This window comes from Rhinolophus sinicus, chromosome 3 (genome assembly GCF_057876585.1).
Source record: "Rhinolophus sinicus isolate RSI-liver-muscle chromosome 3, RSI-T2T, whole genome shotgun sequence".
Classification (NCBI taxonomy): Eukaryota; Metazoa; Chordata; class Mammalia; order Chiroptera; family Rhinolophidae; genus Rhinolophus; species Rhinolophus sinicus.
In genome coordinates, this window is record NC_142503.1 from 163,596,829 (window position 1) to 163,612,137 (window position 15,309).

At 42.2% G+C, this 15,309-nt stretch overlaps 2 protein-coding genes across 6 annotated transcripts in view; one reads left to right on the forward strand and one right to left on the reverse strand.

Moving 5' to 3' along the window:
* The window catches only part of SAMD4A (sterile alpha motif domain containing 4A), a 216,372-nt gene that overhangs the window by 153,028 nt on the left and 48,035 nt on the right, over nucleotides 1-15,309 (forward strand). For 3 of the 4 annotated variants that reach the window (XM_019725735.3, XM_074327456.2, XM_074327455.2), the window contains exon 4: nucleotides 10,745-11,008. The exons of the other annotated variant lie outside the window; for it this stretch is intronic. In XM_019725735.3, the coding sequence (XP_019581294.2) occupies nucleotides 10,745-11,008 (264 nt within the window). The remainder of the gene's footprint in view (nucleotides 1-10,744; nucleotides 11,009-15,309) is intronic. 4 annotated transcript variants of the gene reach the window in all.
* Nucleotides 1,290-15,309, reverse strand: part of GCH1 (GTP cyclohydrolase 1) — a 140,131-nt gene continuing 126,111 nt past the window's right edge. For both annotated transcript variants that reach the window (XM_019725737.3, XM_074327457.2), the window contains one exon: nucleotides 1,290-3,671. In XM_019725737.3, coding sequence (XP_019581296.3) covers nucleotides 3,389-3,671 — 283 coding nt within the window. In that variant the 3' untranslated portion in view covers nucleotides 1,290-3,388. The remainder of the gene's footprint in view (nucleotides 3,672-15,309) is intronic.

The window sequence follows — 15,309 nt, forward strand, 5'->3', positions numbered from 1 at the left end:
AAAAGAAAAATGTATGCACATTTTAAGAAAGGAAAACACTGTATCAAAATTGTACTACAGGAATGACGCTAGCATTCATTTGATTAACGCCATCTTTTGAGCGAATGTCATACTGTATATTGCTACTGTAATTCAACTCGACTTCAAAAAGTAATATATAGATAACATCTCTTAAAATGTGTACATTTTTTTTTGGCACACCTGGTGTACATTTGGTCGATTCTCATTATTTGCAGTAGTTACATTCTGTAAAGTCACTCTGAACACTGAATTGGCAAATACTGAACCATTGCTCTGAGGGGCAACACAGGATTAGGGTCCTGCAAGCCTCACATTTTCTTCCGATCAATGCATAACTTTGTTTTATGTGTGTTTCTGTTTAAAGACACTTTATTTAGTATATATTGTGGATGCATTAATACTGACCTCAGGGCCAACAGCACTATAACTCATACCTGAACCAAGCTTATGTAACACATCCATTTTTTTTTTCTCTGTAACGCACATCACAGCCTTTTTGCACATAGGAACACTAGCCAGCACCTCCACACTATGCCATTTTAAACAGCAAAATCACCAACCAAAAACACCAAAGTCAGAAAGACAGAGCACTAAAAAGACCTCAGAATGGACCCTTGTTTATAGGAAGAAATTGAAACAGGAAGGCCGGCCAGCATCTCTGTTCGACCTCGGCGACGAGCCTGTACATCGGGGACTTAAATTTTTTGCCACTCTGAGTATGTCCATGAAAATGAATGACCATGAAATACTGCAAGTACTGATTTGGGAGTTACAAATAAATTTTAACAAGTAGGTGAATTTGCAAATGCAGAATCTGTGAATAATGAAGATCTAGGGTATATAAGACATGTAATAAAGGAACACACAGGCACCATTTGTATGGCAGGGAAAGAAGGACCCAGAAATAGACGAGGAGCAAAGGGAGGCAACCTGTGGATGTGAAGTGGCCGCGTGGGTGCAGCCCAGCCCTCCTGGTAGCCTGGTGACCCATTCTCTTTGCTGCTGAGCTCCGAAGTCTCCAGACCGCTCTGCCATCTCATATTCAATAAGAAACGATTGCTGTTCAAGTCTGTTCTTAGACTAGAACAATCCTGGGGCCTGAATTATGCCAGGAACCTCATGCTTGCAGTGTCTCTGGAAGTCTTTTATTGCAGGACTGATTTATAATACCCAAGTAGATGAGTTGAGAGCAATTACGTAAACACTGTTTCTCTGGGGTAGAGAAGAACAGTATGGTTTAAATGAAAAATGCAGTGCCAAGTCAAACATTCAAATCGTTATGTGTAATTACAGACCACAGTAAATCAATTTTACAAACACAGTACCAATATCACCATGTTCCAACACCCACAGGGTCAGGTTGTGACAGTTTAGAATTTGAGAAGAGGCTGAAGGTGAAGTGAAAGCAGGAATCGGGGTGTGTGACGCCTCAATAGCTTGTTATAAATCATATGGTGATTCAAGCAAATATAACGGAGAAGCCAGGAGACCCTAAACCATCCAATTTCTCTTAATTAACAAAAAATCATATAATTAGCAATGTAAGCTCAAATTGTTGTTTTTTGAATGGTCATTTGTGTGTATTGTTACATTTGACATTTAAATTGAATGCTTTAATGAAAACAAGAACCAGTTCCCTAATAAGTAAATTGCCCTGCTAGCCGCAGTGCTGAGAATCTCCAGTTCTCATTCTTCTATGAAGGAACTAAGTTAAGAATTAGTCAAGCCTACATAATACATTTCTACTTAGTTACAACCCTTCTCCTAACACTAGAAAGAAAAGAAAAAAAGAATGTTGCTTGATTGAGGCAAAGGTTCAGAGTTTCACGCTTAGAGAAATCCTGGCACCAGTCATGCATTTGGCTGGTGCTGAGTTGAGACCCCAATGGCAGTAGGATTCAGGAATCTTCTAATGATGCCAGCCCTTGCCTACTCAGGGCTGTGACATTTAAGAGCCACTTCACCAGTCTTATCTGGGAGCTTTTAAGCTCCAGCGGCCCTGAAGACTTTGCCTGGATTTCAGCTCAAACATAAGTTAGTAGACAAGGTTTTAAAGTATCAATTGTTAGCCCCTTTCACATGATTGACCTGCTTCTCTCTGGACAAGTGCTACTAGTGGTGTCAAGATGTAAAGGGATACCCTGATGATTTGTTCAGCGACTCTGGCCATGCTCTTGGGACCAATACTCTGGAGGTAGGGGTGGGGGTGGCGTGTGGGGGTTGGTTGCTCAATCTTGAAATCCTGGCTATTTGCAGTTCCAAACCAGGATTGCTTTGCTAGTACCCATGTTCAGTTAGCAGCCTGGGAGCTGTTAGGCACAGGATGGGCTTTGCGTTTTGTAAACCTAAGAAGTACTTCCTGGATAGACATGTGAGCTGAGGTGGCAGCAGTTACAATTTGAGAGTTAATCTTTTTAGAAAGGGATAGGAAGGAAGTTTTGTCATTAAACATCTATCTTTCTGAGTTTCTCCACCATCTCTCTTCCTTAAACACAGCGACTGGAGCATTTTTACAGATACATTGGGAAAGGAAAAATCTGCTTAAATCCACTCCTGGCCACAAGCTTAACTCAATTGTTTTCTTTACTTGGTGTCATAAACAAAATGATTCAAATTCTGCAGCTCTGGCTAAGCTCATTTCTGGACATCTGTTCACTCTCTCTGTGAGTAGAAATTCCATGGACAAATCGAAGGGTTAAGTACATATAGATATAACTTATAGATATGAAAAGAAACAATGCAAGCGAGTAAATCCAATATATAGGGACTTTAGAAAGGGCTGGGTTGATCTGGTGGTTCCTTGCATTAACTCAAACATCTGCTTCAGTGGTATCGAATTACTTCCATAGTTGATGTCATTGGTTTTGATAGAAAGGAATGAGAGGATTTGGGCAGTTTCCTTTTAGGACTGCCTAATTTGAAGTTAAACTTGTGAGTAAGACTCTGCTGTTTTCTATAAAATGTATATATTGGCTTCTTGTCTAACTTATTTCATAAATAATGACAATGTAAAGTCAAACAGCAGTTATCTAAAATAGATTTTCTACTGGATGACACCCAGTTTTGCCATTATAGAAACTGACAAAAGAGGACAAATGAAATGTACCAAAGATTAATGCAGCTATAAAAGTCTGCCAGAAACATTCTAATTTGCTTCTTAAAAGCCCGCATGTTTAAGTGATAATGTGAAGGCAGAAACATACATCTTAGCTCTGCCCAAAGGCTGCTCCATCTGTAGAGTAATAAGAGCTGACACCAGTGAGAAGGACTCACGTTATTGGAAAAGCCTCTCAGGTACCTTTCCCTGCATCAGAATGCTTTCACGTCAATACTATATGGAGATGAGATTTAGTGAGGACACAGAGATTTAGCCACGTGTATTTGTTAACCTTGTTGTGATGTTCTTTGTGGCGTTCTCTTCTTCTAGAGTCTCCATTTGTTTTGCTTTGTTGCATAGGCAAGCGTACACTTTCTCTTCCCAGAGAGCGTGTGGCTTCCTCTTGGGCTTGTCGGGAACACTCCGTCCACCAACCACATCTTGGCTTTGAAGCATGTTCTCTCTTCTTCCCCCAGAATGAGGTGGAGTCTGAAGGGAGTGTGAGGGAATCATCTTCTGGTGTCCAGATGTTGGGAGCCCTGGTTTTCCAAACCTTTGGACAAGAAGCAGAGAGCAAGCATGCAGAGTTGAGGCATATAACCTTCCAGATTTGCTTTTAATATATTCCCTGAAGCAATGAGGGCAGAGCATGTTAATTTTAACCTTAGTAATTAATACTCTCCTTCTTCCCACCGCCCTTCACAAATCTGTACTTGGCCATAAATGTGACTGGTGTTATTTTGTCTTTTTTTGCATGATGTCACTGATCAAATACTCTGTTTTTGTTTTTTTGTTTTTTTGTTTTTTAATGTATTCTTGCACTACTATTAATCTTTTCTTCCCCCAAAATTCCCACCACAGGGCCTCAAATTACTGGTTGTGGTACCACAAAACCAACTAAAGAAGAGGGATCCAGGGTCTAATGTTGTTTCACCACTGAGCCTTGCTAAAATGTTGGCTTTTTTTTTTTTAAGCAAAAACCTAGAATTATTCATGCAAGTGATGCTAGCAGAACTCTTTGAAAATGGAAAGCTTTTAGTAGCAGTTCCTTAGAAGCTCTGAAATCAGTGCTCTCAGAAGAATTTCTTGGGATGCCACCTGAAAGATGCTTGATAAGCAGGCCTACATCTAAGGGAATGAACAGAAACACTCCCCTAGTAACTTTGAAACAATTTTGTAGCTGGCAATGGGTTGAGTTTTTTCTCCTTTAAACTTGACAAGTATCAAGCCATATCCTGCAGCAAAACTTAAGTTATATATTGTGAGCCCTTAAATTGATGTATTTGGCAAAGTTCTACTGACACTTCTCAATTTCTTTTAGGAGGAGGTCTAGAAGATGTCGTTAAACTACACCATTAACATCATTTAAGTAGACTATTCCCTGTGTTTTGTCTTAGTAGGTTAACACACACAGCATATATCACCAGAGTAGAGAATCGACCAGGACCTTTTAATTCAGGAAAGAAATTCTAAGATAATATTTTAAAACTATGTGCCGATGCCTAGTCTCCTTATTCTACTTTTTAAAATCCCTAAATTAGAATGAGTTATTTTTGAAAAGTTTAGTTGTGTTAGCAGTTGGATGGAGTTCCATCCTATGAGCATCTAGAATTTGAAAAATTAACAAAGCATAAGTTTTTCTGTGAGAAGGACAGCGTTTCGACTTATAAGTGAAGAGACTAGCTTAGGAAGAAAAAGATTAAAATTGCAAATCATGTTTATGTGGCTGAACTCATAAGGTCCCGATGAGGATGCAGTGTCCAACCTTGGGTTAAAAAGACAGGTTATTTGGTTTGGTGAAAGAGGATGACATTAGGAGCATGAGAATTTTTAATGTCCTTATTTAAAAAAAAAAAAAATTAGCAGTCTAGATTCTAGAACAAAATGCTAAGCCTGAAAATAGATGGAAACACACACTGGAAGCAATGAGAAGTAATGGTTGACTGAATTTGAGGAAACAGGCTACCTCTGAAAGGCACACACACAGGACTTTAAGCCCACGAGGTCCTGAGGGCACCTGTGTTGCCTATGGAAGGCTCCTCAACAGAGACAGCAGAGAGGATCAGCCATCTCTATTGTTTATTGAGTTCATGACTCAATTTCTAACAAATAAAACAACTGGAGTCTTTGTAAAACAATATTTGTGCTTTGAATCTGCTGCTCAAAAAAAGTGACAAAAAGAGGTATGAATTCAGCAACATTTAACTTTGTATTTTATTCATTCTAACACTCTTTATATACATATCAAAACCATTCATAGAACAGTATTTCATCTGCTGACAAGGCTGGGTACTCATAGGGATTCTCAGGTTCTTACTACCCAGGGGACCAGAACTCACAACTTGGGAATGATTGAATTCTGTTGTCTTTCAGGGGCTTCAGCTCTAAAATGTTATGAATCTATGCTCATAACAATAATTTTTAAAGCATAAGTTGCAGCCAAGGTATAAATTTAAAGAGAGCAGAGAAATGTGTAATGTATCTTTAAAAAATCTCCATTAAAGTTCGTTAGGACGAAGTTTGGCGTAAGAATCAAGCTCCAGTTCTCTGGACTATTTGCTTATGGGGATTACTTGCCTCCTTGACAGTGATAATAATACCCAACCTGACAGTGAACTAAGGAGATAGTTCAGAGAACTGGCCACTATTCGAAACCTTTCTCTTTCCACAAGCCCGATTATTTGTCATCTTAGAAGGCAAAAAAAATAGTTGTACCTCATTTTCTTAAAAGAGCACGAAATATCCTGAAAAGCCTTTTTCTGAATCTTATTTCAACAATTAAAAATTGAGACGGCAGTCAAGGTTGGTCAAAGGAAATAGGAAATAAATCGATTTCCAGGCTTTCAAGAAAATATTTAAAAGAACAGAGCTCCAAGCCAGGTATTATGTTTTCCCCTAAAAGGGCATTGAAAGGAGTCACATTAAAGATGCTTGGAGATGAAAAAGAAATCATAAGGTTTGGTGAGGTCAGAGAAGTTGGCTGGCCCTGATAGTATGACAGAGTTGATTGCCAGGTTACAAGAGCCTCTGTACCTGTATCACAGTACTCGACTGCTGTGGCAAGATTATTTTTAGCTGCTTTTTCCATATTTCCACTAGACTTACTCAATATTTATTATTTATTTTTGGTTTACTTGAATGTATGTGTCCCAAAATTACAGTATTCTATTCACGTATGTATGCATATACAAGGTTAGACAATTAAGTTCGCGAACTCATCCTAGAAAAAGTGCTATATACTTCATTGCTGAATATCACTACAGTCACCTTTTTAAGTACTCCCCTTGGGAAGCTATGCGCTGACGCCAGTGCCTAGTCCACCCGTCAAAGCAATTTTGGAACTTATTCTCTGGAATGGCCATCAGAGCTGTTGTATTATTATCCTCGATTGTCCTGAAGGTCATCAAATGTCTTTCTTTCAATATTCCCTTATCTTCAGGTAAAGAAAGAAGTCATTGGGGGCCAGATCAAGTGAGTAGGGAGGGTGTTCCAATACAGTTATTTGTTGACTGGCTAAAAACTCCCTCACAGACATTGCCGTGTGAGCTGGTACATTGTCGTGATGCAAGAGCCATGAATTGTTGGCAGAAAGTTCAGGTTGTTTAACTTTTTCATGCAGCCTTTATAGCATTTCCAAATAGTAAACTTGGTTAACTGTTTATCCAGTTGGTACAAATTCATAATGAATAATCCCTCTGATATCACAAAAGGTTAGCAACATTGTTGCAACTAGTTTGCGAACTTAATTGTCAGGCCTCATATATATATATATATATATATATATATATATATATATATATATATACACACACACACACACACACACACACACATACATACATACATACCTGTGTGTACATTCCTGAAATTTCTTGTAGAAATTTCTAAAAATATAAGCAATATTGACTCTATCCTGCGCACAGTATTACGTTTTAGCTTCAGTTTTTCAAGAACTAAAGAGACGTGTGTGATCTTGCTCCCTTGGGTAATTTTTAGTATAATTTTCAATATAATGAATCTACCCTGACACATACTGGCCCTACACTCTCAATATTATAAAGTCACAAATGCAATGTGAATTTAGGACCTTAGTTTTCCTGGAACTTGCCAATTACTAATTTATATTGAGGGTTTTTCCAAGGTATACTTAATTCTGCATCATTTGAATATGATTTGGGAGCAGCTTAAATCAGAATGAAGCATTAGCTATTGTCGCCTGCACAGCAATCAGCAAGCGAGGACATTTAAAAGGTCTGCCTCAACTTAGGGTCCTTCTGGGGCAGCTAATGCAGCGCTGAGAAGCTTCTCAGGAGTGTCTTTTTACTGCTCTCTCCTCCCTACTCATAGGAAAAGGAATTTATTTACCTATTTATTTATTTTGCCTGAATATCCATTCTCCCTCTATTTATCCCCACTTCACATGAATTCTTTTGTTTAAAAAAAATAAAATAAAATAAAATGGAAGGGTGGCCAGTTAGCTCAGGTGGTTAGAGCAGGGTGCTGATAACACCAAGGTTGCTGGTTCGATCCCCACATAGGCCACCATGAGCTATGCCCTCCTTAAAAAAAAAAAGAAGCAATGGGGCAACGATCAATCCTCTACTGCTGACCACCTCGTCAATCCTACGACTGTGTGGCCTGTTTTCTTGAATTCTTCCTGCTCGTGGCATTTATCCTCTGCCACTTTACGCCAAACAGAGTACTCCAGCACACAAAGTAACACCAAAATCAGCTTTGAGGTCACTATTACCTCTACCTGAAGATTTGTCTTCACCCCAAAGTGGCACTGTTGGCAGGTCACCTGCCCCTGCTTCAGTCTCCTTCCTGCAGGAAGGGGAAGACAAGCCTGTATTCTCTTTGGAGAAATGAGGCATTTGTCCAGCACGACTTTGCTTTGACTTGGGTGTTGTGTCCAGCCTGGCTCTAAACCCCATGGCCTTCTCTGCAGATCAGAAGTTTAGCGTGAGGCAGTTTGCTTGGTTGCTATGGCAGGTTGATCCTAAGGAGACATTTCCTTGTTTGGTGCCAGCTGTGGGAGTCTATATGATATAGACAAGGAGGAGCATTTAGTATTGGGAAAAAGCCCTGGGACCTTAGATATAAGTGATGTTTTATTAGAGGCAGAGGCCAAGTTCATGCCCTGTGACTTCAGTCAAGGAGTGTATGAGGAAATAGGTGTAGGTTTCTGTGAATCAATACCTGTAAGTCCCATTATGTTAGGGAAACATTTAGTTCTATTCTCAGTAGCCAGTGGATTCCTTGGAGAGTGCCAGCTTCCCCAAGGATGTCTGTCAATCAGTAGGAGGTGGCATGGATGGTAAGACAACTTCAGATGGAAAGAAGCAAACTGGCTCTACCCAATAATGGAATTCAGCTGCTACATATGTGTGGTATTGTTCATAGCATCCAAAGATGGGGATCTTAGCAGAGTTACCACCCATGGTTATGGATTCAGTTATCGCCTCTAACCAGGGTCGGTGCTAAGGGTTTTCTGCCAACGCCCAGCTGTGTCTCTCATTTTGATAAAGCCAATTTATATGGTTTCAGTCTCACTCTAATCCTGCCTGTAAAAAGGAGCCCCCATGTCCATTTGGGGCACAACTGGCTGGCACCATTCAGAGCAAGCACCAGATATTCTGAAATGGTTGCAGAGATGGCAGAAAGCAAAGGCATCTATGCTGAAAGTCCCAGCGCTCAGGCAGCCCTAAAAAAGTGTACCAAATTTTATACAAATACTTAGACAGGCATGAAATGGATTTTCTGGATGTCTGGCTTTTCTTCCTATTGGCTTCTCTCTTCATTTTTGCTGCTGCTTCCTTTTTATTTATTTTGTTCTTTTTCTGCTTTTTCTTTTTCCTTTTCTTTTTCTCTTGCTAATTCTGATCCAACCAGGTAGCAATGCATTTTCCAGGGAGCCTTTTTAAATAGTTTCTTTCCAAGTCCATTTAGTATAAAGGCAAGCTGTTTCAGCCTGTTAGGGTTAAAAAAAAACTTTTTTTTTTAATGTTCCCTCTGCATATTTTTAAGTTATGTGATAATTCCTTGCCTTTGATAGAATCTACCCAAACTAGAAATTTCTCAGATTACAAATACTAAACTCGGCAGCTGCCTTTTTTCATCCCTTTATAGTTAATAAGGAAGTTTCTAGTCCTTCTCATTATCCCCCTTTCATACACAAGGCTGCCCTTCTGGCTACATGAAGCCAGACAGAAACACTGACAATAAAGGTGTGAGCCCCCTTGCCCCAGGGCCTGGTTAATGTCAGCTGACCACAAGCAGCCAACCCGCACCGCTTCTGTCCCAAACACGCCTTCTGGAAACACGCAGCCTTTTGGCTCTGGTGTTTATCTTTCTAAGTGGGGGGCAAGGTAAACTGCCACTCAGGCCTTTATGTGGGTGCTGCCCCACCAGAAATCCAGTTTAACGCAAAGCAGAACTTCCTACATTGAGATGTCAGGTCTGCTTCCAAAAAAACACAGAAAGATCCACACCGGCAAAGAAGTGCTAGTTGGGACTTGGGAGAGCAAATACCTCATTGGAGGGAATAGAGCCTGAGATGGAACTTAATGGCTTCCCTGAAAAATGTTTAAAAATGCATGTGGCTCCATTCCATGTTATTACTGCAGCCGTCAGAATAAACTGGACCTGTCAGGAACCAGTGCTGAGAGAATGTTATGAATAGACTTCTTTTGTAAAGTTGTCACTTTACACGCCCAGAAAAACCAACCAAGGGTAACGTCGGCTCCCTCGGCGTTGATTTTGGTTAAATACCTCCCTTGAATGACCTCAATTTAATTTGGCTAGTTATGTGCATTTTGTTGCTTTTTCCCAGTTTTCTGGAAAAGAAATTAAAAGTGGGGGCTACACAGATGTTGCCCACTGTGCGGAAGGGTTGAACATGCTAGTGAAAACCATTCCCGGCTTACTAAGAGCACCCCACTGGCTTCTGAATGAAAGCCTTGTTACCTGGAAGTGTTTTCAATATAAAGCTTGGCAGTAACCTGTGAAGCCAGGGGAAAGAATCGACCCTTTCACACACAGCCGCCGGTGTTCCATTCCCCGAGATCTGTGTTAGTATTGGGACCCTTGCTGAGCCTGCACCCCCTTCAGAGCTGATAGCTCCCCTGATTCCTGGTTGGAAGGACTAGTCTACCTTCTTCTAGTTCAGCCCAGCAAAGATCCCTGCTGGTCAGGAAGTCCGCCCTAACCACGTGGCTAATGTCATTTTTTGTGTCTTTAAAAAAATTGTCCAGCACATGTTCTTTTCACTCTTGGCAGATAGCCACTTTGCCAGGCTGTCAAGTCTCCCCTGATTTATGGGCGTGCTGCTGTGAATCCTGATTTCTATTTAGAGCTAAAACTAGATGCCATCCCACAAAGGCTAAGGTCAGATGTGTGGGCACTATAGGTGTAGCCTCCTTGGAGAAACCCAGCCCACCGAGATGTAGACAGCATCCTTTTTAGCCACCCTGAAGGGAAGGACCAGGCAAGGCCTGTATTCATCCTCTGTGACCACCGATGGAGTTGTGAGACAGCTAGTGGCATCTCTCAGGGGTATTATGGGTTCTTCTGTGGCCCAGGCAAAAGGGGGGGGAATAACCTATTTCATTTTATTTTTTTTTCCAGTTCTCTCAGGCCAGGCACACCACAGCCCTTTGAAACGATCTGTGTCCCTTACCCCACCCATGAATGTGCCAAACCAGCCTCTAGGACATGGATGGATGTCTCATGAGGACTTGCGAGCTAGAGGACCCCAGTGCCTCCCATCCGATCATGCCCCCCTGTCTCCACAAAGCAGTGTAGCCTCTTCAGGAAGTGGTGGGAGTGAACACTTAGAAGATCAGACCACTGCTCGTAACACATTCCAAGAAGAAGGTAGTGGTATGAAAGGTGAGTGACTCAACGAGAAACGACTGGGAATAGAGTCCCTCCCTTTATTTGGAGTGAGAATGGTAAACAGAGAGGGAGTCAGTAGGAGAGAAGGAGCCCACCCCCCTCCCCAGGCTTACGCATTGGATCCATCCCTTGCAGAGCTCCAGGGTTGACCAAGGAGGAAAGGGCTGGGATTTCCCTTCCAGGGCTTCTTGCCAAAACCTGGGAAGCAAGAACTAGAGCAAGAGAGGTCAACGCCCTCTTTATTTTCATTTTTTTAAATGCAATGACTTGGCAGACAAATGAGTCACAGCCAACGCTGATAGGATCTGCTGTTTGCACGAACTTTCCTCAGTCTGCCCTGTTTGTAAAGACAGAGCTGCTCCAGCCGTATACCTTGTGGGGCATGTGTTGCCATGGCCAGGGAACCGTCAATAATTCAGCAAAACCAACCACAGGACCTTTTATTAAACCTCTCTTAATGCACAACTGTAGTAGTGCTTGCTTTCTTTCTCTCCCTTTTCCTTTGATATCCAAAGAAACCCTTTTCTCTGCATCTGTATAAGGGACATGAAAATACCACTGAGACTCTCTGACAGTGTTTTAAGCCTGATAACAGATTTGCATATAGGTGATAAAGGCCTTCTGTGCAGCATAAATAAGTGTTCCTGTATTGCCCTGTCAATCTACCCTCTTCTAAAGATACTTATAGAGAGATAGAGATTTGCAAATTACCCATGATAGGTTCAAGGAGGATACGTGTGTTCTTGTATTTTTAGACACCAGTTGTTCAAGAGCTAGGAAGTCCTTAGAGAAAGATGCTCATCAGAGACACACTAATAACAATTTTTCGATGAAAAAATAACTAGTTGTGCTTCTGGGACTCTAATGCTGAGGCGAGGCTCTGAGAGCACTCTCTTTGCTGGCATTAATTGTCCTGAGATTTTGCTGTTTCTGATCTTTTCCTTGAAAAGGATCAGTGTTGACATCGGAGGTTCTGTACCGAGTCCCCTCCCTGCCATGGAATCCTGGCACAGAGATACCCACAGCTGCCCAGAAAGGTGCCAATTATAAGAGAGCACCAGGTTGAAAACTGGAACGTGTCAGCTAAGGGGAATGAAGCTGACATGAAGCTGCTTCCCTGGGCATTCCTTCCGGTCACGCTGCTTAGACCTGCGTCCTCCCCATCCCACCCCAGCCCATGATGGAGCCTGTGCTGAATGCCCAGAGCGAGTGGGATATGTCCTGATGTTGTCCTCTGGTGATACAAATGGGTCTTTAAAGGTTCTTAAAAGGCAACAAAAACAATGGCTTATTTTGGCATGGAGGGGGATGTGTGTTCTCTTCCACAGCTTTCAGGAAAATATGTCATAATTTTGGAGACCTAGCAAAACCCTTTCTGAGTTGATGCTACATTGTTATGTGTTCAGGCTGCTGAGCCCCCGGTGATGGGTAGCAAGCTGATGAGGCTCAGCATGCTTTAGGTAAGCCCATCAGGGCATCTGTCACTGGGGCAGCAAAGTACCTGAGGGACCAGGACAGGCAGAGACAGCCATTGCTCTGGACTAGCTTCTTTCCAGGTGAAGTGGAGTGTCTGGATGGTGTGTTTCCAAGAAAGTGTATGTGTGGTTCTAATTGGTAGCTGTGGGAAGGAGGCCTTGGCCTTTACATTGAAGGGTAAGGAGGGTCCTTCGGGAAGGCCGTTCACCAGGATACAGACCTCTCTCAGAAAGGAATGCTGGTTCCATGGACTGGTTATGGGAAATTTGTTTTCTTTTCTTTCTTTCTTCCTTTTACTCCCTTTCTTTTTCTTTTCTGTTATTTATTTGATCCTCCCACTCTCTCTCTCCCTTCCTCCTCCTTCCCTCCCTTCCTTCCTGTTTTCCTTCCTTCTTTCCTCTCTTCCTTCCTTCCTTCTGTTTTGGGGGACCTTCTGCACACCTTAGGCATTCTCTCAAAGTAGGCAAAGGTGTGCTGATGGCATGCTGGCATTCTGAGGTGAGAAATGAGTAAAGAGTGCACGTTTTTAAAGAGAAATGAATGAGATAAAAATTTAATAAATGTCCTATATTCCGAAGTTCAAAAGATATCCCATATACTGTGTAAGCTTCTTCGATTCCTTCCTTTAGAATTGATGAGAATTGTCTCCTCGGAACTTATTCAATCAGAAAATGACCCAGACAAGATCTAATATCCAAGATTTTCTAGATTGGCCCAAGAGTTGTGGTCATAAAATTGGCTCTTTGGTGACTGGGCGACTCTCTTCTATATGTATCCACTTTTTGCTGACCTATTGAACTGTACTTCTCCCAAAGAGTTGTATTAGTGTTTAGAGTATAAGGCCCTTAGCAAATTAAAGGGCAATACATACTTGAAGGAAGGAGCATGAGAGACAAGAAAGGATTCTATTTACGGGAAAAGTATATTTGCAATTCAGCCAATACGTGAAAGTCATGCAGTAGAAATGTCCACACCTGAAAACAGCATTCCAGAGTCAGGGGCCAGTGTCTGTGAAATCCAAGTGCCCCTCCCCCAGCCCTGCCTTAATATGTCTTCATAGGGTGGCCACTGCTCAGGCTGCCACCATCAAAGACTGTGCAAGATGGCCTCCCAGGAGAGTGCCGGAGAGCGGCCGTTAACAAGCCTGTCCCGAGTGTGTCATTTTATTCCCTGGTCCAAGAGCAGATGCCGGTTTGAACTTCCAAATTAATTCATACTTTCTGAGAAATGAAATAGGACATCCAATGAAGTGCTTTTAAAAAGAGCCAGCTCTTCCTCTCGGATCCACATCCCTTTCTTTCTTGTGACCAGGCGCTTTGGCAGGAGTGTCAGCCCTTTTTACACTGTGTGCTGGTCCACCTCAGGATGCCATCATCTAATTGCTATTTTTCTAATTTTTAAATGGCCCGTTTACTAGAACAACAAGGAATCTGTAGTAGAAATTGGAGGCGTTCCAAATCTCCAGGGGATGCATGTCAGTACTCACCCCACACCTTGCGAAAAGAATAAAAAGTCACCATAATTGAGTTTAATTTAGTGTGAATTCGTCGTTCTTGCCAACAGCTGTGCATACCGTGCTGAAATACTGCGTTCGTCCATTCCTTCCTTTTCATCCAGACAGAGGAGCCAGGTTTGGCTATGAATTGTCCCTCAGAAATGTGCCTCTTGGGTCAAAAGTGTGAACTAAAGCTCACGGCCCAACATTCTGGCTCTTTTTATGCTTTCACAAACACCGATCTCAACGCCTTTTTGTCTTGGTGGCAGCACTGCCTGCCGAGGATAGTCACTAAGTTCTCTCCCAAGTAGACCTACTCCTGCTCTCAGAGGAGTAACATCATCCGCCTGCATTGCGTTGTTCTTCCTTTTATAGTAAATACGTATCCTGAAGTTTTAAGTCAGCTCTGAAGCACAGATTGCCTGTCCCTTGGGGCAGGGGTCTCAGATGAATATTTCAGGCTAAGGAAAGGATGGGATCAGCTGCTCCACTAGAACTTAATGCACAGAAGTGAGAATCTGAATGGGAATATGAAAGTTTCCCCCTTCAACATTGCCTGTGGTGGCTACTGTTTATACATGTTTGGACTAAATATACTGGTTGTGGTTTCTAAATTCAGTTGTCCTTGTGCTGTGCAAAAGCTTCACTGTGACTTATCCCAGGGGAAGGATTCTTGAATCTGAGTCAGTACTCACTTATAATATCCTCCTGTCCCTCAGCATCATGTGGGTGGAATGTTCTCTTTTACCTCTTCTCTCACACAAAGCCTTTGGGTGGCCAAGAAGGGGAAAAAAAGACATTCCACTAAATTCCTAGAAAGAAGAGAAAATATGGAGGAGAAGTCCGTTGGTAGAATAAGCACATTTACCCTCAGATTAGCATCACATCCTCTGAAATGCAGAAACCTAACAACTGGAGACTTCTCCAAAGGCCAGGGTTGTTGATGGAGGATGTGGCCATGTTATGTGGGAGCAGAAAGAATGGAAGAAAGGTGGATTAACGGGTTTCCTTTTTGTCCTCGTTGAAATCAGTTGCCTTTTTTGAGCACCTGTTGAGAGAGGCTTTGCTGGTACTCGCTATTGGGGAGACAGAGGTGAAAAAGATTGTTCCTGCCTCGAGGGACTCACCATCACATGAGCAACAAGCAGGTACCTGATGCAGGTGCCCAGCTAGGAACACACCTTGTCTTGGAGACTTGCCCTAGGTAGGGGCCGGCACCAAGGCAAGTTCCCAGAGGGGGAACGGCCTGGAGCTGAGTCCCAGGGCATGACTACAGGTTAGTCAAATACATAAGGTGAGGGAAGGGCATTCTGTGCAGAGGGAA